The 24,485-nt window shown below is 44.3% G+C and overlaps 3 protein-coding genes across 10 annotated transcripts in view; all 3 read right to left on the reverse strand.

Moving 5' to 3' along the window:
- tp53 (tumor protein p53) overlaps positions 1-10,330 on the reverse strand; it is a 34,435-nt gene extending 24,105 nt beyond the window's left edge. The window contains exon 1 of the mRNA XM_060912608.1: positions 10,066-10,330. The gene's annotated coding sequence lies outside the window, so the exon portion shown is untranslated. The remainder of the gene's footprint in view (positions 1-10,065) is intronic.
- Positions 10,331-13,365: 3,035 nt separating this feature from the next.
- On the reverse strand, positions 13,366-23,217 carry gps2 (G protein pathway suppressor 2). 8 transcript variants are annotated; one of them, XR_009651872.1, is made up of 13 exons: positions 21,395-21,658; positions 20,918-21,035; positions 20,694-20,803; positions 20,467-20,579; positions 20,271-20,350; positions 17,910-17,992; positions 16,725-16,896; positions 15,967-16,050; positions 15,789-15,865; positions 15,585-15,680; positions 15,447-15,509; positions 14,406-14,596; positions 13,366-14,152 (listed from the first exon to the last, which is right to left on the reverse strand). XR_009651872.1 is itself a non-coding variant. In XM_060912778.1 (12 exons), the coding sequence occupies exons 1-12, from the start codon at positions 23,073-23,075 to the stop codon at positions 14,507-14,509; spliced, it is 1,155 nt and encodes a 384-aa protein (XP_060768761.1). In that variant the 5' UTR covers positions 23,076-23,217; the 3' UTR covers positions 13,366-14,506. The 8 variants fall into 8 exon arrangements, 7 of the variants coding, with proteins under 7 accessions (XP_060768761.1, XP_060768764.1, XP_060768763.1 ...); XM_060912778.1 differs by lacking the exon at positions 21,395-21,658 and adding an exon at positions 23,007-23,217 and having other exon boundaries at positions 13,366-14,596; XM_060912781.1 differs by lacking the exon at positions 21,395-21,658 and adding an exon at positions 22,555-22,756 and having other exon boundaries at positions 13,366-14,596.
- Positions 23,218-23,299: 82 nt separating this feature from the next.
- gabarapa (GABA(A) receptor-associated protein a) overlaps positions 23,300-24,485 on the reverse strand; it is a 3,165-nt gene continuing 1,979 nt past the window's right edge. The window contains exons 3-4 of the mRNA XM_060912783.1: positions 24,414-24,485; positions 23,300-24,040 (exon numbers count right to left, since the gene is read on the reverse strand). The exon at positions 24,414-24,485 is cut by the window's right edge and continues 47 nt beyond it. Of these exons, the coding sequence (XP_060768766.1) occupies positions 23,969-24,040; positions 24,414-24,485 (144 nt within the window). The 3' untranslated portion in view covers positions 23,300-23,968. The remainder of the gene's footprint in view (positions 24,041-24,413) is intronic.

Below are 24,485 nucleotides of genomic sequence, written 5' to 3' on the forward strand. Positions count from 1 at the left end.
TGAGGCGCCGGACGGTTTGCCAGAATTTCTTCGAGGCCGACCGATAGTCCATCTCCATGGCCTCCCCGAACTCCTCCCAGTTCCGAGTTTTTGCCTCCGCAACTGCCCGAGCTGCAGCACGCCTGGCCTGCCGATACCCGTCGGCTGCCTCAGGAGTCCCGGAGGTCAACATGGCCCGATAGGACTCCTTCTTCAGCTTGACGGCATCCCTTACTTCCGGTGTCCACCACCGGGTTCGGGGATTGCCGCCACGACAGGCACCGGAGACCTTGCGGCCACAGCTCCGAACAGCTGCGTCCACAATGGAGGTAGAGAACATGGTCCACTCAGACTCAATGTCCCCCGCCTCCCTCGGAAGCTGGGAAAAGCTCTCCCGGAGGTGGGAGTTAAAGACCTCCCCAACAGAGTGCTCGGCCAGACGTTCCCAGCAGACCCTCACCATACGTTTGGGCCTGCCAGGTCTGTCCAGCTTCCTCCTCCGCCAGCGGATCCAACTCACCACCAGGTGGTGATCAGTTGACAACTCAGCCCCTCTCTTCACCCGAGTGTCCAAGACATAGGGTCGGAGATCAGATGACACGACTACAAAGTCGATCATCGACCTCCGACCTAAGGTGTCCTGGTGCCACGTGCACTTATGGACACCCCTATGCTCGAACATGGTGTTCGTTATGGACAAACTGTGACTAGCACAGAAGTCCAATAACAAAACACCACTCGGGTTCAGATCGGGGAGGCCGTTCCTCCCAACCACGCCCCTCCAGGTGTCACTGTCATCGCCCACGTGAGCATTGAAGTCCCCCAGTAGCACAATGGAGTCCCCAGTCTGAGCACCCCTCAGTACCTCTCCCAGGGACTCCAAGAAGGCCGGATACTCTATACTGCTATTTGGCCCGTAGGCACAAACAACAGCAAGAGCCCTCTCCCCAATCCGAAGGCGCAGAGAGGCGACCCTCTCGTTCACTGGGGTAAACTCCAACACATGGCGGCTGAGCTGGGGAGCTATAAGGAAGCCCACACCAGCCCGCCGCCGCTCACCATGGGCGACTCCAGAGAAGTGGAAAGTCCAGCCCCTCTCGAGGAGCTGGGTTCCAGAGCCCAAGCTGTGCATGGAGGTGAGCCCGACTATCTCTAGCCGGTACCTCTCAACCTCCCGCACAAGCTCAGGCTCCTTCCCCCCCAGCGAAGTGACATTCCATGTCCCAACAGCCAGCCGCTGTGTCCGGGGGTCAGGTCGTCGAGGCCCCTGCCTTCGACTGCCACCCAATCCACACTGCACCAAACCCCTACTGCTACCTCTGTGGGTGGTGAACCCACAGGAGGTCGGGCCCACGTCGCCTCTTCGGGCTGAGCCCGGCCGGGCCCCATGGGCAAAGGCCCGACCACCAAGCGCTCGCATACGAGCCCCAACCCCGGGCCTTATGTACGGTGGTGATCAATAATTATAAAGATTAACTTACATCTGTACATGTGTGCAGTGACAGCAGTTGTCACACGTCTGTAGATTTGTAAACTCGCGAGTCTGTTAAAGCAATTAGGAGACCTCGGCCTGTGAAACGCCAAAACTCGGTTTGGGAAGAGGTCGAGTCGTCAGACTGCTGTGAGGGAAAAGACCAGATTTCATTCATCACTCGTCAGCAGGAGCAGCCCAATCAGCTCACCCCATACATGCCAGAACACTACAGGCCCTGTACGCATGTATATACACATGTACTCGTTTAATACAGTGTTAATTGCTCCAGAAACACTTATCAGTAAGTTTAAACTTAGAATGTATATTTAGACCATGGGTGTTAGCAGACAGAAGTCATTTTGACTGAAAAAACTTACTGAAGCCGGAGGCTGAGGGTGCGCAGCAGCCGAACGAGTGCAAAGCAGCGCCTTGGGCTTATAGCCCAAGGTGCGCGGAGCGCGGGGAGGGTGCGGGAGGGGGTATCCCCCTCCCGCAAGGGGGGTCTGGGGGATCACCCCCAGAAAATTTTTGAAAATACAGTGCTCTGAGGTGCTTTCTGAGCCCATTTTGCAAGGTTATAAATGAAAAATAACAGTGAGTATTCAAGACATAATATGGTCTATATATACAAAATAATTTTAATGGTTGGACCACAATTTTAAATTCAAATACAGGTAAATATCACACTAGATAATAGCTAGCTATTGTACCACACAACAGCCTACATAGTGATGGTAGCAAATCAACTTTCTTCTTTACTATTTGCAGAAGAAATATTTCAAATATTCATAGAACACTATTTTAAGACTGTTCAGCAATGTTTAACTAGTTTATCAAATGCTGGAAATTTTCTTTTTACATGTGTGAATACCGGGCGGCACGGTGGTGTAGTGGTTAGCGCTGTCACCTCACAGCAAGAAGGTCCGGGTTCGAGCCCCGTGGCCGGCGAGGGCCTTTCTGTGTGGAGTTTGCATGTTCTCCCCGTGTCCGCGTGGGTTTCCTCCGGGTGCTCCGGTTTCCCCCACAGTCCAAAGACATGCAGGTTAGGTTAACTGGTGACTCTAAATTGAGCGTAGGTGTGAATGTGAGTGTGAATGGTTGTCTGTGTCTATGTGTCAGCCCTGTGATGACCTGGCGACTTGTCCAGGGTGAACCCCGCCTTTCGCCCGTAGTCAGCTGGGATAGGATCCAGCTCGCCTGCGACCCTGTAGAAGGATAAAGCGGCTACAGATGAGATGAGATGTGTGAATACCACTAAATGTAGGTAAACCATTGCCACATACTAGATCACCTTTTCCATTACTACATACAGTAAAAGAATTATTCCAAAATTCATAGAACACTATTTTCAGTTTTATCAAATGCTGAAAACAATTTTTTTACATGTGTATACCACTAAATGTAGGTAAACTATTGTCACATACTAGATGATGTCTAGATCACCTTTTCCATTACTTCATACAGTAAAATAATTACTTCAAAATTCAAAGAACACTATCTTCAGTTTACCAAGAATACTATTTTCAGTTTTTTACGTGTGTATACCACTAAATGTAGTGCAATTACAAAATAAATTTATGCTAATTTCTATACATTTTTGGCGGGTATGAGTAAACTTTTTATGAGTACAACTTGACTTGGGTACGAGGTGACCATCACCCCTAATTTTAGATGTTGATCTAATACCAAAAAAAATCAAACTAGACTAAGTTATAACTTATTGGTTGTGAATTGTAGGGGCTTTATGACTAAAGCTATCAATCAATCAATGCACCTAATTTGTAGATTGATCTACAATTAGTTTATCCATCCTAAAACCAGGCCTGTTTATTTTATTTACTACCACTTGGTACAACTGGCAACGTTCAAGATTGCAAAACAAAAAAAATTAACACTGAGCGATAATAGGGGATTTCCTGTCCCGCCAATTCTGAACTGTAATTATTAATGTTACATTCAGTGACAATGTACAAATATTAATTTTTTATTCTTACAAGTCATATCACAACTGTCCATCCATGCTAAGTTGCCAGTTCATATTTTTTTGCAGCAAATATAGTCTTATTATTACACATCACAATCAGGATTTAACGACGTGAGAGTTACCCATTTTCGTGAAATAAAGAAATGTACTAACCAGGCAAAGTTTGCGTCAGTGCTTGCTGGCGGACGGCTTTTTGGTGCGTTTTATCTTCATTGGCGTGTTTAAGCAGCACCTTCTTTCCATTCTGTCCATACCTAATATCTTGCTGACATAATAAGCAAAACGCAACTCCTGGCTTGTCTGTCAACTTTTGACACCATGTGTGGACAGGTTTTCTAAAATTGTCGGTTTCCTTCAACCAATCATCCCGCCAACGATTTTTTATACCCCTGTCTAGTTTCTTAATTTCTGCTTTAGATGCGCCGATTTCCAGAAAATTTGGCATTATAACTGTCAGACTTCAATCGTTGTTTGTTTGCTACAATGTTGATAGTTTGCCAAGAATGGCCTAAGATACAGCTCGGTAATATTCGGATTTCAGCGACAGTGCACAACATGCGAACACACCCGAGATGGAGCCTTACGGCATACTAATCATGAAAAACTACTACGGAAAGCTTATAGTGCCAAACCAAAAAACGTTTATATACTGGTGGGTAAATTGAAAGCTAAAAAAAAACAAAACAGAATATTGGCATTTTATTTCTGACGGAAATCCGTATTTCCGTCCAAGTACTAACATTTAGACACTGCTGAAATGCAGAGCTCCTGATGAGTGTAAAATGTGTTGGGAAATAATCCCACATTATTTTTTAAAAAGCAAATTGAAAGTAAACACGAGATAAAAACCCATCTACCTTTGTAAATAAAGAAACAGATTTTGTTGTCTGGTGGTGAAGTGTTTATGAGAGACGTTGCCTTGCACTGACGATCGAGAGCTCGGCTATAAATCCTGACAGATCGGTGACATTACTCTTTAGATTTTCCTGATGCAGGTTTTTTCATGTCTTGGCAGGTCAGTGGGTTTGGAGATCATTTTGCGGATTGGACCCGCCGGATATGGGTCAATTGGGAGGTCTGTCATTCCACCACAGAAAAAGAACAGTTCAAAGAAATCCCTGAAAGCACAACATTACCATCACATTCCTGTCCCTGTATGTAAACTTCTGACTGTAATTGTCAACTGTGCAGTTTATGAACATTATTCATTTATAGCCTAAAAAAGCAGCCAATTATGATGAATTGTACACAGTCTGGCAACCACAAGCAGTCACAACAAATGTGCTGCCCATCCATCCATCCATCCATCCTCCTATCATCCATCCAGCCACCCATCCATCATCCATCCATCCATGTGACTCCGAACGGTTTAATTTATTCCATCCCTGTGGAGTGATACAGGAGCTGCTAATACAGTTAAAGCAATAAAACTGGACTATTTCATAAGGACAGACAGACAGACAGACAGACAGACAGACAGACAGACAGACAGATAGATAGATAGATAGATAGATAGATAGATAGATAGATAGATAGATAGAATTTGTTTCAGAAAACGTGAGCTGAACTGGTTCACGATATGCAGTGAGTAAGTGAGCAACTGAAACAATCCACAGAGAGAGAGGGAGAGAGAAAGAGGGAGAGAGAGAGAGAGGGAGAGGGAGAGAGGGAAAGAGGGAAAGGGAGAGAGAGGGAGAGAGGGAAAGAGGGAGAGAGAGAGAGAGAGAGAGGGAGAGAGAAAGAGAGAGAGAGGGAGAGGGAAAGAGGGAGAGGGAGAGAGAGAGAGAGAGAGAGAGAGGGAGAGAGAGAGAAAGAGGGAGAGAGGGAGAGAGAGAGGGAAAGAGGGAGAGGGAGAGAGGGAGAGAGAGAGAGAGGGAGAGAGGGAGAGAGAGAGAGGGAGAGAGGGAAAGGGAGAGAGAGAGGGAAAGAGGGAGAGAGAGAGAGGGAGAGAGGGAAAGAGGGAGAGGGAGAGAGGGAGAGGGAAAGAGGGAGAGAGAGAGGGAGAGAGGGAAAGAGGGAGAGAGAGAGAGAGAGAGAGAGAGAGAGAGGGAAAGAGGGAGAGGGAGAGAGGGAAAGAGGGAGAGAGAGAGAGAGAGAGAGAGAGAGAGAGAGAGAGAGAGAGAGGGAAAGAGAGAGAGGGAGAGAGGGAGAGAGGGAAAGAGGGAGAGAGGGAGAGGGAAAGAGGGAGAGGGAGAGAGGGAGAGAGGGAAAGAGGGAGAGAGAGAGAGAGAGGGAGAGAGGGAAAGAGGGAGGGGGGAGCGAGCGCGTGCTGCTGTGTGAGGTATTGAGTTATAAATAGTGAGCAGTTTTTATCCCGCGCTTTGCTCCGTTCGTCCAATCAGGTGAGGCGCGCGACGAGTGCCGTTGGCGCCAGTGAATTTGAAAACGTAACGCTCGTGCGGTTTAACGGTCACCGCTGAGGAGACGCGCGCGAACTGACCAATAAAAAGGCAGGTGGATAAACAGCGGCGCCATGTTGAGCGCTGAGTGGCGGCTGAGTGGCGGCTGAGTGAGTGGCGGCTGGCGCTCACTGCTCCGCTCCCTCCCTCACTCCCTCACTTCACTCATATCGAGTGTGAAAGTGAACAGTCAGCTGACTCCCCACATCACTTCCGCATCACTCAGATCTGTCTCTCTCTCTCCCTGTCTCTCTCTCTCCCTGCGCGCGCTCCACTCAGAGCGAAAGCGCTGCGATCCAAACACTCACAATAACACCTCTAAACAGGTGGGGTTTCCTTCACTTGAGAAAAAAACACCTCTAATCCGTCCTGAACAAAGCGTTGAGATTTTTCTGAGGTAAATAAATATAATAAAAGTGTTTACTGAAATATTTGCTCCGTGTGTGTCTGCTCCCTTTGTGACGTCACACTTTTCAAGCTGTTGCTATTGGGAGCTAACGGGTTTAATGCTAATATTTAAATTCGGCTAACTGTCAATTTTAATTAAACAATACACAAAGAACACACAAATTATTCAACAATTATTTATAGAAGTTAATGAGTTAATAATGAGCTATAATAACAGAAGGCGACTGGCTGGGGTTACCGCGGCTCAGGTGGGTAAAGCGCCGCCCCGGGGTCATTACTGTCTCTACACTGGCCTGGCCAATAAAGGTGAAAAAAGCCCAAAAATATCTTTAAAAAAGAAGACAACTAACTAACTAACTAACTAACTGACTGACTGACTAACTGACTGAAACAGATCGGAACTTGACTCGCAGTGTCCGAAGACGGAGGGGGGAACACGGGGGACACAGCTGAGCGCTGCACGTTGAAAATGTTGGTTCCCGCCAACGGAAGATTCAGAACTGACTAGAAGACAACTTTAAAAAAGAAAAAAAAAATGCACTATAGTTGTATTTTTCCCCCGGGGCCGGCGAGGGCCTTTCTGTGCGGAGTTTGCATGTTCTCCCCGTGTCCGCGTGGGTTTCCTCCGGGTGCTCCGGTTTCCCCCACAGTCCAAAGACATGCAGGTTAGGTTAACTGGTGACTCTAAATTGAGCGTAGGTGTGAATGTGAGTGTGAATGGTTGTCTGTGTCTATGTGTCAGCCCTGTGATGACCTGGCGACTTGTCCAGGGTGAACCCCGCCTTTCACCCGTAGTCAGCTGGGATAGGATCCAGCTCGCCTGCGACCCTGTAGAACAGGATAAAGCGGCTAGAGATAATGAGATGAGATGAGATGAGATGAGTTGTATTTTTCAGGACGGCATCAGAAGGTGAGTGATGGAGCGCGGGTGTTTACAGTGTAAGCTGTGGAATGATGGTGTTGCACAGAAAGCGCTCCGTGTAGCTGCTTCTGCTGAGTTTGTAGCGGCGGCTCTGTATGATTAGTGTGCAGGTGAGCTCTAAAGTTCCACTGGGTTAATGAATATCTACAGCGGGGCTCTGTTTGCCCCGACTCACTTTATTTAACAGGTCAACAACAGTTAGTGTTCATGTAGACACCAGTGGTTCCCCTGACAGCATTTAATCCTGTTTTAATGCTCCATGTAGCCGACATAGAAGCAGCCAACCGAGCGTCCCATAGCCAGCCTTTGGCATTTTAGTCACATAGAGGGATAAAATAGTTTTGTTGTTTTGCCACACGATATTAACGTCAACATAATTTTGTGTTGTCCAGATCCTACACATGAGCTGCTGCAGTCCCCTGAGCCTGGATGCACTGGACAAAACGGTATTTGTGTGTGTGTGTGTGTGAGAGAGAGAGAAACTTGGAGGACATGTTTATATGATCAGTCTTGTGAGATGGGATGTCATCTGGGATTGTGAATGTTGTAATATAATAATGTAACTTAGAATTTGTGTCTTTGTGGTCCTAAAGGAGAGAGATGTGGGTGAGAAGTGATATTTTTATTAAACTGATGATAAATTTTACTAGTTATGTCAGTTGGCACATGCCTCAGTTCCCAGAGACATTATGTATGTTGATAACTTAATGAGACAGAAACTGAAGTGAATGACTGACATACATTTTAAAAAGAGCAGTGCAAAAATCAGTCATAAAGATGTCAATCTTTGAATGTGTGTGGATGATAATATTTTTTGTAAAGTTAGATATAACCTCCCCAACCTGTCTATGCCAATTTCCCTTAAAAACACAAGCCCCAGGAAAAGTGCACTGATCCCCGGGTCTTTTCAAGAGCTCAGAATGGCCCTGGCTGAGAAGAAATAATTTTTAAAATTTCAGAAATCTCTGAAAGTGAAATATCTGGCTTTTTCTGTAACTCATTTATTTTGCACTGAAAGACATTGCACAGTGTCCCAGTAAAATATCTGGAAAAAAATTAATGTTTACATTTACATATTTTAAAATGTCTAATAAAATAAACTGCATTAAACCTGCTCTCTCTCTCACACACACACCTGATTGAGGCTGTACCTGTGTGTGTGTGTGTGTGTGTGTGTGAGAGAGAGAGAGAGAGAGAGAGAGAGAGAGAGAGAGTTTATTCTATAGTCATTTAACTCATGTTTTTTTATGGAATGAGCTCATTTTGGTTAAAGTAAAAAATCAGAACACGAAGTCTGTAATTAAATGTTTGACTTTCAAATGGAGACAAACGGCCGAACCACACCCTGCTTTTTCCCGCCACGACGTTACCTCGTCTTTTCCCATGACCCAGATAGAGATGGATTTTCTCAGCATGGTTTAAATTTGTGTTTAATATCATCAAACAGTGAGCTTCAGACTTTTATCATCACACATTTCACTTCCACTGTCAGCTGTAACACACACACACACACACACACACACACACACACACACACACACACACACACACAACCTCTAACACAAATCAAACTATTGTCAAACTAATTTACTTAAATATTAAAAAATCTTTTAAAAATGGATTGCTAAAATATAATTTTTATATAATAATTTTAAAATTATTCTTCACTTGATTGTGTATAATCGACTGAGCTGTTCAACTAAATCTCACACACACTCACTTCCTTTCAAACGTAAACACGAGTTTAAGGTTTTAAGCCTCTGATAAAATATGATTATTACTTTATATTAAAGTCTGATTACAGTTCACACTGAAAATACAGTGAAATGATTAATAAGAAATATCAGACATGCGTTTAGCAAGATATAAAATCTGAAAATATAAAGCAGAAGTTCTGCTACATGTGGACATTTCCTTACTTCTTTTTCCCTCCCTGAATAAAGTGGCACTTACATCAGACAAAACGTTCATTTTACCATCTAAAAGATTAGAAAACGTCTCAAGGAGACACAAAACTATAAGTCTGAGTGAAGTGTGTGTGTGTGTGTGTGTGTGTGTGTGTGTGTGTGTGTGTGTGTGAGAGAGAGAGAGAGTGAGAGAGAGTGTGTGTGTGTGTGTGAGATATTTATAAAAATAAATGCAATAAAACATGAGGATGTGAATAGCACCGGCTTAAATCCAGCAAAAAGAATATCACTCTATAAAATGTTTTAAATGTTGATAATCTTTAGATTATTACAACTTTTATTACACATTTCCAAGTGCACACTGCAGCTTCATCCTAACCCACACACACACACACACACACACACATTCACGCACAAAACAACAACAAAAAAATCGTGAAACTTTTTCGAAAAAGTGCATATAACAAAAATAACAAAACAAAATTACACTAAGAGCATGCCAGATAAATCTGACCCCAGGTCTGTGCAGTAACATGAAGTCACCCACCTGCTCTCAGCTTCATCATAAACCAAATCAAAATCTCCAAAACTCGAGGTCGACGGAATCGCCGTGTCCATATTCACCAAATCACGCACAAATTTGTCGAGTTTAAGGGGCTTTTAAGGAGAACAATGTTGGGCACGTGGTGTTAAGTGCCAAAAATGATCAAATAAGAAGCAAAAACGTCATAAAACGGCGCCGAGGACGACCAATAGGACACGCGTACACATCTCAGATCCACGCCATATCCGTATAGATTTTGTAAAAAAAAAGAAAAAAAATGACCCCGGAATTCATCAGCCATCCCAAACAATGAGGAACGGTTGTGTGAAAACCTCGACACACTCGAGCAGCTGACTCGGCCTTGAACACACTCCTTCACTGCTTACACACAAAACGCTCAAAAATATCAAAATTATATCAAACAGTAAAAACAAGAAAGAAAACAAACCTTTATCACAAAGGTGATTCCCCCCGACGCAATGAGTCGCTCTGTTCATTCATTCTCTCTCTCTCTCTCTCTCTCTCTCTCTCACACAGAGCTTTCATTTTCACATGTTTGTCATCTCATCTGCTCCAAATGAATCAAACACAAAAATAAAAACAAACAACATCCCACATCGCTGTCACTTTCAAACCCGGATTTGTTTCATTTCAGGGACAAATGTGTTCTCCTGATTCATCATCGGAGCTCTTCCTCCGCCTCCCCTGTCTCTCTCTCTCTCTCTCTCTCTCTCTTCTCTGTCCCTCGCTGCCTTCACCAGCCCAAAAAAAAAAACAAAAAAAAACTGCTAAGTCAACTTCCGCCTGCAGCTTTCAAAATGGCAGATCTCTCTCTCTCTCTCACACACACACACACACACACAAATAAATAAATATAGACGGAGATACAGCGCCATGTTGTCATCGTTACACTGAGCTTCATTTCCACAGCAACTGGTTTCTTCCACTCTGAATGATGATCATCTCTCACTCACCTTCTCCATTAAGGGACATCAGTCCTGAATCTAACGCTCGGATCAGGTCACATGGCCTTTCATCGTCTATCCTCATTTGACTAACTGATTCTCTCTCTCACACACACACACACACACACACAAAGTGATCTAACTGAACAGCTTGAGCGTGAATTCAAGCTCGAGTGTTTTCTTCCATTTTCAATATTACATACAAGAGAGACAGTGAGTGTGTAGGCGGGCAGGAGGTGAATCAACGGTTAAACTTGCTCTTAGACACACACACACACACACACACACACACACACTTTTTATTCCCCTGATATCACACAGTTTCATATTATGTCCAGATTGTTTGTATCCCCACACACACACACACACACACACACAGAGGAGTGTGTGTTTTTGTAGATAGGAGTAGGAAGGGTAGAAGTGGGCGGACCGGAGATGAATCAACGGTTAGGGTTGTGTTTTCTCTCTCTCACACACACACACACACACACACCATCCTGATCTTTTTTCCCCTCACACACACTGTGCATTGTGCATTATCTTTAATCTGAGACACCACCGTGTGTGTGTGTGTGTGTGTGTGTGTGTGTGTGTCAGTCACCATATTTCAGTGAACACTGTCAGCACACATTGCTATGCATGAGCTGCTATTAAAGAGTAATTGATTGAACTTCATGTACATGACTCTGCCTGCTAACTGGGTGGAGCCAGTGGATGGAGCTACAGGAGGCAGTTGGACTTCAGGGTCCCCAGATTGCTGATAACTCAAAATCTCATCTCATCTCATTATCTGTAGCCGCTTTATCCTGTTCTACAGGGTCGCGCCAAGGTTTATGCAAACGTAGCGACGTAACTGACATATACAGCGATGTAATGACGTGGCTTCCCTTAGCACCGCAAGCTATGGAAAAGCAAACTGGTTCTCAGCTGGCTCGCAAGTTGAAGGAGTTGTGAACCAGCACCAGCACCGAACCAGCCCTGGAACTGATTTGGTGGAAAAGGGGAGAGTGTGTCCTCTAACATGGTACTGTGATCAGGAGGCTGAATGTTGTGGAGGTGGTCTCAGCTGGCCATCACAGACCGAAGAAGAACCTGAAGAGTTCCTTTGGTTATTCCAAACTGGAGAACTGCAGACCACAATCAGGAACAGCAGGTGACCAGCTGAACCACTGCATGGTCCAGAGAAGAATGCTGACCCCCGCTCCACCTCTTCTCCTCACTTTACCAGCTCTGTAGTGTACTTCCTCTGCTGGTCACTAGGTATCCCGGTGGAATGTACCATTAGCGGGGGTAGAAGGCCCCCGCTGGAGAACAGGACCTACCCAGGCTCATGTGGCAGCTGACTCTAAGAGGAGACACCACTAGAGCAACAGCTCACCAATGTTCTCATGCTTCCAGGTTCTCCTCAGAACCTGTAGGACACCATCATGCACTCTATGGCACCACCTGGTGTTCACAACAGGATGGAATCGAGCTGCTCCTGCAGTACTGCCGTCCAAGCAGGTTGCTGAAGAACACAGCTTCCCCTGCTGTCCTGGAGGACATCCCCTGAAACTACAGCACTACCTCAGAATACCACTAGGGGTGTCATAGTTCATATAAAAGCATTAGAAAACATGATGCATGGAGGACTTTGTCATCGTAACTGTGGATTTGTTCACATGGCCATGTTGCCTGGTGAGCTTTGACAGCGAGCAGCACAAGCGTACGCGAGTTATTATAAGCCTAATTCAGTCCATCGACAGATAAACTTGCAGAAGTTCCATCTAAAGGAAAAATGCTAGAGACCCGTCGTGCTTTTGGATGGAATAACAGACATGGAGACACGCCCAGTTTAACTTTTCACTGCTTCCCAGCGAACCCAGAAAGACGAGAAAAATGGTGAGCTGCAGTTAAACAGGAAGACTGAATGATAAAAACATCCCCGTGTGTGTGAAGAGCATTTTATATCAGATGAGGGCGAAAGCTCTGTGCAACGTTAAACTGTAGATCTGGCTGTGGGCTTAGGGACGATATATTTTATTAGAGCCAATGCTTGGCTCAACTAGCAGTGTGTTTGTTCTGTACTGATAATGTAGACTTGGCTAAACACCATAAAACGTTAGATCTAGTCCCTGGCTTGTTTATTACGGTTAGGCGGCCACGTTTGAGGTTACCTTTGTCATCAGGAGGTATTTTTCTCGATCAGGAATTTCCCATAACATTCCGACATGAAACCTGCCTTGAGATATCAGTCAGCATCTGTACTTTTGTCTGCCTTTTTTCATCTCCAGTGTATTTAAGTCTAAATACTAAATAGTTCAGGATGTCATAGTGTCCCAAATCCGGTAGCTGGTTTGATGAACACTTTTCAAGTGGAATAAATACATTTGTGGGTAAATGAAGGCGGTGGCTTTATTTTTGTCATGTACATTCAAACACAGCGAAAAATCCTCCTCTATATTTAACCCAGCTGATGAGATGCGGTGAACACACACACACACACACACCACAGTATGAATAATAAATAAATACAGTTGTGTGTAAATTATATGGCTCAATGATATCTACATGTTTCAGCTTTTGAACGTAACGCGATCTGCTGGTATAAGTTTTTAATAATTTCAGAGAAACTGTACTGACTGCAGTCCTCTGGATTTTCATCATGAACTCTTGTGGCTGTTTGCTCGCCTGGCTGTATGGCAGATGCTGTCTGAGAAACAAAACCCTGTGACATTGATGATTGTCCTCCAGAGGACATAGAGATGAAACCGGTGTGTATTAAGTCACACTGAAAGCAAGAGTGTCGTTTCATAATTATTTATTTTCAGATCAGTTTTAGTGCAAGTTTGTTAAAACTATTTACATCACATTTTAAAATTAATGTTTTTTCAGAAAAATAACTCTTCCCCCTCGTCAGCATGGCTGTGTGTGTGTGTGTGTGTTTGTTTTTACACAACAAGCCCTGAGAGCGACTTTAATCATAGAAGCTGAAACTAAACTAAGGTAAGCAGTAAAGGTTTAAAAGAGCTCATTAGAGAAGCGTGAAGATTAAATGATGTAAATATGAGAGCTTTTGTCCCATCGAGTCAAAACAGGAAGTGTTTAACATTCTGTTGTTCACAACACATGCTGATGCAACCATGCGTGTATGATGTCACACTGTGAGGTCATAGGGCTGACGTAACGCAGGACTGTGGAAACGTGAGCTGCTGTGGAGAAACGTCAGAAGGCTGCTGCACTGCGGTGGGAAAGGTTTCGTCCACATTGACTACGGATGGATGAACAGTTTGTTCCACTTTTATACTGATGGACTCCATCTCGGTTCCGAATGAGGAGACAGCCCTACGGCCCCCAGGCGAGAACAGACTGATGATCCAACACACACACACTCCTGAACGGGGGGGATCTGACACACTGTCTTGTGTAACCATGTTAAATTGGAACAAACCACTCAAATATAGATGCATGCTCCCATATATTCAGAAACCAAACCATTTCTGAACATCCGTTTATCCCTGGAATAAACCATTTCTGAAAAGAGAGGGTGGCCTCATACCCCTGTCCATCAGATAATGGACTGAACCATCCCTGAAGAGAAACAAGGGGATAGAATACATCACTCATCTATTACAGTCATGTTACTTTACCCCTTCACACACTTCACATAAGTCATGTGACCCTAATGATGACATCACAGCTATAATCACACAGAGTAGCTACTGAGATTAACAGGAACAGAGTCTGAGTGTCACTGCTGCGAGACACAATCTGCATTCTGACACATAGGTTTTACACACACACACACTTCTGATAATAAAAGCATATAATAAAAGGTACACACATTCTTTGCATTAAAAGTGTGTTAGTGTGTGTTGGGGGGCAGCAATGTAAGTGAACCTGGACCAAATCCTCCTCCTCCATATCCAGCACCTGACTGGCTGATTATTTGCCATGGTGATAGAACCTCTGTCCTGATTGGCCGTGAGAGAGGTAGGCATGGCGTGGTGGCTGAGATGAGCTCTGAAACGTCGCCTGGAGAGAAAGATGTACATAAGATACAAGTAAGTGAGTGGGTTTTTTGGATTCCCCCCCTCCCAAATTAATCAATCAGTCATTCCCACCCATCAGACAGCTCGCCACCAGATCGTCTCACACTTCCTCCAAGGAATCTTTTTAAACTATTGCTGATGTAACATTAAGGGGAAGCATAACACACTGGGAGAAAAGCGCCATCCACCCACTTCCACACGCATGAGCTCAGTGACTGGCCAGCGTTGATGTAATTGATGGGGAGAGTATGGCCTCCCGCTCCGCCCCACTCCTCCCACCCCAGGAGGATTGTGCTGTCTCGGGTTCTCATAGACGGCTATGGCATCATCAGGATTTTAACTAGCGATATCCGGATGATGGGGCAAATACTTTTCTGTTGCACCACTTGAGAGCATGCAGCGAGGGTCAACAATTCCACTTGCATTAGCTGCTTCTGCACACATGCAAACTCACACACTGTATAAACCAGAGTCCTGCCTCTCCGACTGTGGATTATATTCCCTTAACTACACACCAGTGTAAGGAATAATCCTACAGCGTTTAGTCACTTACGTTATAAATATATCCGCTACTGACATCATAAACTGTGCAGATGGTTTAATACCTTTTTTTTTTTGACCACATCATTCCAGACATGTTCCATTTCATAGTTTTGATGCTTTCAGTGTCACAATACGATGAATGAGTCGGGGTGTCCAAACTTGGACAGTACCATACCAAACCGGTACCGTATGCAATGTACAGATCTCAGGTTGTGTAGATGATGCAAGCTAACTATAGCTTAATAACAATAATAAAGTTTATGGTGTGTAAGGTGTGTGTGTGAACTGACCGCGTGCTGTGTGAAGGATCCGGGTGATGCTGGTCTGGGCGGGGGAGCGTATGGCAAGCCGGCCTACTCAAAAACAACAGACCAATCAGAGGAAGGTGAAGCATGACATCACAGATCACATGTGTGCCCCGTGTTTACCTTCGTGTGAGGAATCTGCACAGCGATAGAGGGAGTGGGCAACAAACCTGCAGCACTGGCATGGAGAGCCTGAGGGTGCATGGGCCTCAATGCACTCTACACACACACACACACAGTTTTATCATTTCTGAAATACAGGAACAAACAAGTTTCCCTTTTAAATGTGAACAAACAGTGCAGTGGTACAGTCCACTTCTTACTCACAGAATCAGTGAAACCCGACTGCTGGTTGGCATGTTCCAACTGCTTCTGTAGGGGGATCCCAGTACTGGGCAGAAAACCTACACACACACACACACACAATGAGAGGGCTCAATGTACTTATGTCTTTTCCTTTTTTTCTTCTCTCCATCTTTTCTCTCACACACACACACACACACACCTGGCTGGGAGGTGAAGTGAGTGTGTACAGTGTAACCTGGTTGCTGATGAGGCAAGTATTGCATGGCCTGGAACGCTGATGCACCTAGAAACACAAACACACACTTTTCATAGCAACAGTAACAGAAGTCACATGCAGCACGCTGTCGTACGCAAGTAAACGTGGAGGTCACTGAGGTTTATGGTTTGAGTTAAAAGTTGATGTGCAGCGGAAGATGGCAAATTTATGAACAGATGGTAATGAAGATGAGGAGAAAGAAAGCCAAATTTTTCACTCTGGCTTTTTCAGAAGTGATGACTGCAACTTCTATACAGAGGGGTGTGTGTGTGTCGCGCCGAGTCAGAGCCAGGAGTGGTGGGACCGCAGGATGTCAAGCACTACGTTTAACTCCATCCGTCAGCATGTCTCTGCGAGTGACCCCCACCAACGCAGAACCGTGATGAACGTTGATCATGAGTGATGTAAAAGTCATGACTTCCAGTGTGACTGTTCAGACTGTGGTCACACTGCAAAAACACAGACCTGTATCTGATTTAGGACCACAATACGAAAATCAGAACTGAAAGATGATTTGTGCTGCTCACGCTTATGAGGGGAAAAAAAAAAAAAAATTAGATCTGAGTCACATATGAACAAAAACCCTTCAGATGTGGGCCCCTTCTGCTGCAGTCTGGTCCCATTTCTTACAAATCAATCAGAGCATCAACCACTACTGATACTCTACTTATCCCACTGTCACATCACTATGATAACCACACCTCTGATGTGGGCGGGGCTGCTATAGGTGGCAGGTGCTGATTGGCCAGGGTTAAAGGCTGTGGCATGTTGCGGCTGTGTGACCCCGAATGACCCATGACCTGCCTGAACTCCAAACTGAGCATGCTCAGAAACAACAGCACCAAAACCAGGCTGAGATGGAAACGAACGACCCTGCAGAGAGAGAGAGAGAAATTAAAAGGATATGACTAAGGGAAGACTGAGACTGTGTGTGTGTGTGTGTGTGTGTACAGTTGCAGTCAGAAGTTTACATACACAGGCATAACTGTCAGGGCAGTTTAGTGTTTTCAGTGATTTCTCTGAACTGTTCTTTTTCTGTAGGAGAATGATAACATTTTTAATAGAAAAAAAAAAAACACATTTGGTGCACAAGTTAATTTATTTTGGTTTTTCAGAAATCAAAACAATCAAAATTATACATAGCCACCTCATATCTGGTTAAATGTCCCTGTGTGAGTTTCAGGTCTGTGTCTTACTGGTTCCTGACCATCTGAACCAATTTCCCCTCAGCTGAGGGAGACGGTTTGGATCGTCTTCCAGCAAAGTGGCTTCACCTCTCAATAACTTCTACTTAGCTACAATTGTTTAAGCTGATGATGTTGGAATCTGCAAGTGTTTAGAAACAACTCTAAGATGTTCCTGAGTGTAAATTCATGATCCTCTTTCTCTGATCTGCACTGAGCTCCTTGGACTTTCCCACTGTACTGTGTGTTGGTCAACCCAGTGAGTGTTAATGAAACCCTTTAATTGTTGTGTATAGAGCAGCTTTCAGCTACAGTCAGTCATCACTAACAGGAAGTTAAGAGGCCTTGGAGAGTTAAACAGTTTGATTAATTCAGTGATGCTGAAATTTCCATCAAAGTGGGGGTGTGTATAATTTTGACCCGGTTTTGATTTCAGAAATTGCACCAAGTTCGTGGGGTTTTTTCCCTCCCCCAATTAAAGATGTAATCATTCGATCACAGAAAATGAACAGTTCAGAGAAAATCAGTGAAAGTCCAATAGTGACATGTTTCTTCTGATTGAGACTCTGTGTGTGAGAGATTTTATTTATATATATATATATATATATATATATATATATATATATATATATATATATATATATAAAATGTGTATGTATGTATGTGTGTGTGTGTGTGTGTGTGTGTGAGAGAGAGACTCACAGAAATGACAGGAGGTTGGAAAAGCTGCTTGCTGCGCTCTCCTAACAGAACTGCAGACCGGGCATGAGAGACAGACCCCGCTACTTGGGGGGATGGAACATGAGAAAATAAAATACAAGAGAGATATAGAAAGTAAAACAACAAATAAATTCCACTTTGTGTGCATGCGTGCATGAGTGAGTACTATTCACCCACACACACACACACAAATATATACATTACACACACCATGTATGTGCGTTATATTACATAGTGGTGTGAAGATATGAAGTTTATCTCCGAGTGGTGAATGTATATATCAAGAGTGAGTGAAGTGAATGAGTGAAAATATTTTCAACACAAGAAGATAAACTTCATATCTTCAAGCCAACATGCGATTCTTTTTATTATATCGATACAAACAAAAAGTCCCCAAATTTATCAAAAAAAAAAAAATCCATTTCCTCGAGTATCAGATAAGATAACCTTTTATTATCGCACAAGGGGAAATTTACATTGTTACAGCAGCAAAATATAGAAAGAAAAGATAAGGCAGTGAAGGAGTAGTGCAAAAAAGCACCAAGTATACAAAAAAAAAAGGTATATATAAAAAGAAAAACTACAAATTGAAGATAAAATTAACAAATAAGCAAATATACAGTTAACATACGTGTATTACGCAGACGGTGTAGAAATGTGTGTCCCAATTTTAGTTCTCCATGTCCCGGATGGAAAATACCAGTGGTGTATTTCACACTAAAACACGTGTGTTTACTTATTTATTACACACACAGGGGTGTGTTCATGCACATACATGTGTGTATGTGTATAATCACTATAGACCCCTTTCACTGACATCACCTGAAACCGGAAGTAAACAGACCCTGCGCCATTTTGGAAGACCAACAAACTCGTGATAAGGGGATAATAACGGCAGCGGTATGTGAACCCACGAGAATAAAGTGGAGTGGCAAACGACTTAAACAAATCTGAGCTGTTTTATTTATGATTTATTGGCCCAACAGTAGACTTGAAAGAAACCTGTGTGAGACTTGGCAAAAAACTGTGGATATAATGGATAAGTCTGTGCATGATCTGCGGACACTTTGAGGTAAGCAAACGCAAGAAATTCAGATTTAAAACATGCTAAAGTGGCCCCAAGTTGATCACTGTATGAGGAGCAAGCCTCCCAGACTTCTACAATTTAATAATAATAATAATTTAGGATGGTTTGGGGCTTGCTCTCCCTCCTATTATATAAATAAAACAGTTGTTGTGTAGGCATATATCATAAATACATATGTATAATTTGGATAAATTAATCTAAATTATGGATACCTTAATAGTAACAAAGTATTAATTTTTCAACTGAAAAGATATATTATTAAAAGATAAATATCAACAAGATTACCTTGGCCATAACTATGTGTAGGTTATTCTTAATAATAGCTGTAATATCACAAACCAAGCCACTAACAACATAACTGTAAGCCTGTAGCCCTTTGTAGGCTTTCAAGTCATCAGCAGTGTAGGCAGTGTTCGAACTACGGGGTACTCGGGGGATCCGAGATCCCCTGAAACAGACATGAGATCCCTTGAAAACATGATTTGGGAAATGTTGGGGGGTCTCTAAAATATTGGCAAAATGATGTTTATTGACATAGCAATCGTGTGTAACGGGAAGCATTTGCATATCCGAAGTGTTGTGTTTACATCAAAGATAAAATAAACCGATATGACAACGACTGCTGCTGCCAGGTTGGTTGTTGAGTAGCCTGACTGTTTTTTTTTCTTGCGTGTGGTATCATTGTTGACGCGAGGTTGTTTTTTGAACATGCCAATGCGGACACGATTTCCCCTGATGAGTTATGACTTCAGACGCGATGCGTGTGTGGAGTCCGCGTGATGTGTGCGTAAGATAGGCTTCTCATGTATTTGGAGAGCCGCGCTCCGAGACAAGCGCAAGCACACACACCCCCAAGGGGAAAAAAGGGGCCCCCCGATAATATCGGCATAGTTCGAACACTGAGTGTAGGCACTGGGTGTAAACAACAAATAGTTTACAATGTCTGGGTAGCAAACAGATGGCAGAATTGGTGTCCGGTCCTCCTCATGTTTCCATTCTCCCTTGCCCCGAGTCTTATCATATGGGTCAAACCCATCAATCACAGCCAGTTTCTCCACATACCGTGCCCTTTCTGCAGCTGGTAATGTACTCACATAACCAGAATTATCATCCATCGTGTCACTTTACTCTCGCTCGTACTTTGTTTTATATTGTGAGTGCATGTACTTGGTCTTCCAATATGGCGCCTAACAAAATCTCACGGCGTGGTGACATCATGTGGTAGCCCTCTATATATGTGTGTATATGAGACTCACGCTGCATGCTGAGTAGGTGCTGCCCTGAGTGAACGGCCATGTTGGGCTGATACGTAGCTGAAGTCATTGTTGTCATGTCACTGTAAAAAAACACACACACTCCATTCTGTCAGGGCTACAATTACACAATGATTAATATAATTACTGAGCCTGTTGTACATTTATAGCGTGTGTGCGAGAGAGAAAGAAAGAAAACCTCTGCTCTTTCCTCCGGCGTTTCTCCTCCTCATGCAGAACCTTCTTCAATTGCAGAAATAGCTGGTGTTTCTCCTCCTGCAGACCCTGGAGCTTCTCCCCCATCTTCATAATCTAAAACACACACACACACACACAGAGAGAAAGAGAGTGTGTGTGTGTGTGTGTGTGTGTGTGTGTGTGTGTGTGTGTGATGGTGTGCTTGTGGGGTGGGAGTTGCTGACTCACCTGCTCTTTGGTTTCCTCTAAAGACATCCTCTCCTCCATCTCCTTCTTCCTCTTCCTCTCCTCCTCCTCCTTCAGCTTCTGCTCCATCATTTTATCCACCTCTTCCTCCTCTACACGCACACACACACACACCTTTATTCGGACTGTCAATGAGACGACTGATTGGTGACCATGAAAATCACCCGACCACCTGTGTGTGTGTGTGTGTGTGTGTGTACGCTCACCCTGTCTCTTCCTCTCTCTCTCCCTCATGATGTGTTTGTGTAGAGCGCGTGCCATGGCGTTTGACAGCTTGGGCCTCTCCAGCAGGGCGGGCATGATGGGGGGAATCGGGCGGGCCAGCTGAGAGAGAGAGAGAGAGAGAACCACAGAGACTGACAATCAGTGAGACAGATAGATATTCACCGTATGTTATACACAACGCATTTCAAAGATCAGAGAGTCGCTTTATGATGACGTCATGAAATATGTTAATTATATTAATGGCTGCACTTTTAGCCGTCGTCATAAACACATACTGTATAATTATCCGAACTGCTGCTGAGCGCTGCCTGCACCGCTTCACACCAAACACACGGCCATTTCACTCTCCAACACACACACACACACACACACAGCTGATTAGCTTAGCATAGCTCACTACTCCCATCGCCCCAGACCAGTCCCATCGCCCCCAGACCAGTCCCATCGCCCAGTCCGACCTCCAGAGCGTCTGTAAGAGTGAAGTGAGCGGGACCGGGACCGGGCTGAGACGGAGCCGCAGTGATGCTGCAGCACATCAGGACTCAGTGACCCCCGAACCTCAGCGAACTGCTCACACCACAGCTTTCACTCCGTTTACTACAATATCACCACAAACAGCAGCAGCAGGAGGAGGAGGAGGATGAGTTAAAGGCAGTTAATCAGTGGTTTCCGCTTCCTGAGCCGTTTCTCTGCACGAGACTCTCAGAGCGGCCGCTCGGTTAAAACTCCTCACCGCGGGGGAGAGAGACACAGGAGGAGAGAGACAGAGAGAGAGACACAGGGGGAGAGAGACAGAGAGAGAGACACAGGGGGAGAGAGACAGAGAGAGAGACACAGGGGGAGAGAGACACAGGGGGAGAGAGACACAGGAGGAGAGAGACAGAGAGAGAGACACAGGGGGAGAGAGACAGAGAGAGAGACACAGGGGGAGAGAGACACAGGGGGAGAGAGACAGAGAGAGAGACACAGGGGGAGAGAGACACAGGGGGAGAGAGACAGAGAGAGAGACACAGGGGGAGAGAGACAGAGAGAGAGACACAGGGGGAGAGAGACAGAGAGAGAGACACAGGGGGAGAGAGACAGAGAGAGAGACACAGGGGGAGAGAGACACAGGGGGAGAGAGACAGAGAGAGCTCTGCTCCCTGAGCCGCACCTTTTCTCCGGGGCTGCGTCTGACCTGAAGCGGACTGTCTGTCACTGAGGAATCCGGCGCTTTAAACACCGCACATTGGGCGAGTTTCTCTCAAGCCAAAACAAAAATGGCAAAGAATTCAGGTGACGCACTTCCGGTGAGGACACGCCCCCCACAGCGTCACGGTCACGCGCATCACACAGTGAAATCCGTTCCTTTTTTCTTTTTAATTAAAATAATCGGGGTTGAACAGTTACTTGCCGCTTTTGAAAAACACAAGAGAAAAACATACAGACATCTTCATTCTCGTTGAAAACACCAATCTCTATGAATAAACATGAATATGCTAATTAAGACACGCCCACACACCCTCCTGCCATCCCTAGCTAACCGATGAGCTAACTGCTAATACACTCACTCAGATCCGTCACACGAGTCGCGTTTTACATTCAAACATTTTACACATTTGTTTAATTAACACCAAACCTGCACTGTGGAGTTTAACTTTACAATGACATCCGCATCTATTCATCGCTAGCATTAGCCGAGTTCGCGAACTCAAATAAAAGCTTCCGGGTCACGTCATCCTGTAAACTCGGCCTGTGATTGGAGCAAACCTGCGGAGAAAAAAATGTTATGACACCCTGAGCTGATACGTAGCCCCGCCTTCCAAAACAGCTGGAGTGCTGAGAGAATGTTTAAACATCAGATTGTAGAGCTCAGGAGGAGGAGTTCCATCACACCCCGAGATCTCAGACTGAAACAGCACTCTGGAGTCAGACTGTACAGAGACACGAGCTTCAAACACTAAAATACTGACGTCATGTATAGTTCCTGTTCTAACTCCTCTCTTCCCCAACACACACACACACACACACAGTCTGCAGACAAAACACTGGTGTGAATGTGTGCATTACACTCATTCATTATCTATTCACCAGGTGAGAGGCAGGCTTCAGCCTGGGCAGGTTGCCCCTCCATCGCAGGGCCATGGAGACGACACCCATTCACACCCACGGGCAGTTAGAAGAGCCAGATGACCTCAGCCACACGTCTGTTTGAACTGTGAGAGGAAACCCTTAGAAGCATGAAGAGAACAGGCAAATTCCACCCACTCGAGTGTGGGGCTCGACTCCAGAACCTTCTTGCCGTGAGATGACCGTGATGACCACTGCACCGTCGTGACACCTTGCATGTGTTCCAGTGAAAAATAATGAAATGTACAGGAGAGTTTTTTTCCAGGAGCAGATTTCTTTACTGTTTACTCACAATTAAAATCCAGTATATTCACTCTCTTAGAACTTAATCAGAACCAATCTGGCAACACAGGTGAAGTGGTGTTTAAGATGAACACGTGAACATACTTCAACACCACAGTGAGTCCAAGCTCATCAGTGTCAAAAGATTTAACACAAAAGAATAAATCACAGATTTTCTCCCACTGTGTTTATAGTGACAAACAGAAAGAGATGCTGAAAAAGGAAAGAAAAAAAACTTCCATAAAATCAAAGCAAATCTAATTACCTTACTTATAAATCACCTTACATAACCACAATATCACAGCTATAAAAATATTAAAATGCAAAAAACGCAAACGTACTGCAAAAACTCAAAGCAGAACATATTCAAACTTTAAATAAGTGTCATCCAATCTGTATCAGCAAATGGTACATGCACAGAGAATCAGAAAAAAACAAAACAGCACTGAAGGAAAGGAAAAAGATTCAAGAGTGTGCAAGTGTGTGTAAAGGAGAAGCAGGATTTTCAGGCAGGCCAGATTAATAGATAAATGTACAAACACTGCAGAAGTGAGAGCAGGATGTGAAAGTGTGTGACACGCTCAGCTGGACTACTGGATATTTATTTAGTTTAACAGTGAGGGTTGGGACGAGGCCGAACACTACACGTCCTCTCCGTACACACTCTCATCACTGTAGGCGATGTACAGGAAAAAATCTTCCTCATGATGTTCCTGTAAAACACACACACAATCTCTGGAGGATGTAAAAGACTTTGGAAGCCGTTATAAAGTTAAAAGGGTCATTAGAGTATATTTAGATCACATCTCATCTTTTTTTAAATTAAATGAATTATTTTATTTACATTTCCTGTATTCTGTACACCGATACTGAATTTTGTACATCTACTACTTTTTTTTAAATCTTTCTGCATTATGTTTTATAATTTGTTTATGACAGTGCGGTGCACCACTGTGAGCTGTGCCATGGATGAAAAGTGCTCTGGACATCATTATTCACAGTGGAGAAATACAAACATCTGTGTTTATACACATCCTTATTCTTTAAATCTTTTAATACTGTAACACTGCGGGGGTGCGTGTGTACCTGATAGAGCAGGCCCATGGTAGCTGATGTGGGAGGGATGACATTGTTGACAAAGAAGAAAAGCGCGTCTTC

This window comes from Neoarius graeffei, chromosome 28 (genome assembly GCF_027579695.1).
Source record: "Neoarius graeffei isolate fNeoGra1 chromosome 28, fNeoGra1.pri, whole genome shotgun sequence".
Taxonomy (NCBI): Eukaryota; Metazoa; Chordata; class Actinopteri; order Siluriformes; family Ariidae; genus Neoarius; species Neoarius graeffei.

What these genes read in the sequence shown, in the direction of transcription:
- gps2 (XM_060912776.1), bottom strand. Translation starts at nt 21,472, where the DNA reads ATGTGCTGCAGCATCACTGCGGCTCCGTCTCAGCCCGGTCCCGGTCCC. An exon ending in TCCAACCTCCTGTCATTTCT is followed by an intron (nt 16,897 to 17,909) that starts GTGAGTCTCTCT and finishes CTCTCTCTGCAG; the next exon opens with GGTCGTTCGTTTCCATCTCA. An exon ending in TCACTTCACCTCCCAGCCAG is followed by an intron (nt 15,866 to 15,966) that starts GTGTGTGTGTGT and finishes GTGTGTGTGTAG; the next exon opens with GTTTTCTGCCCAGTACTGGG.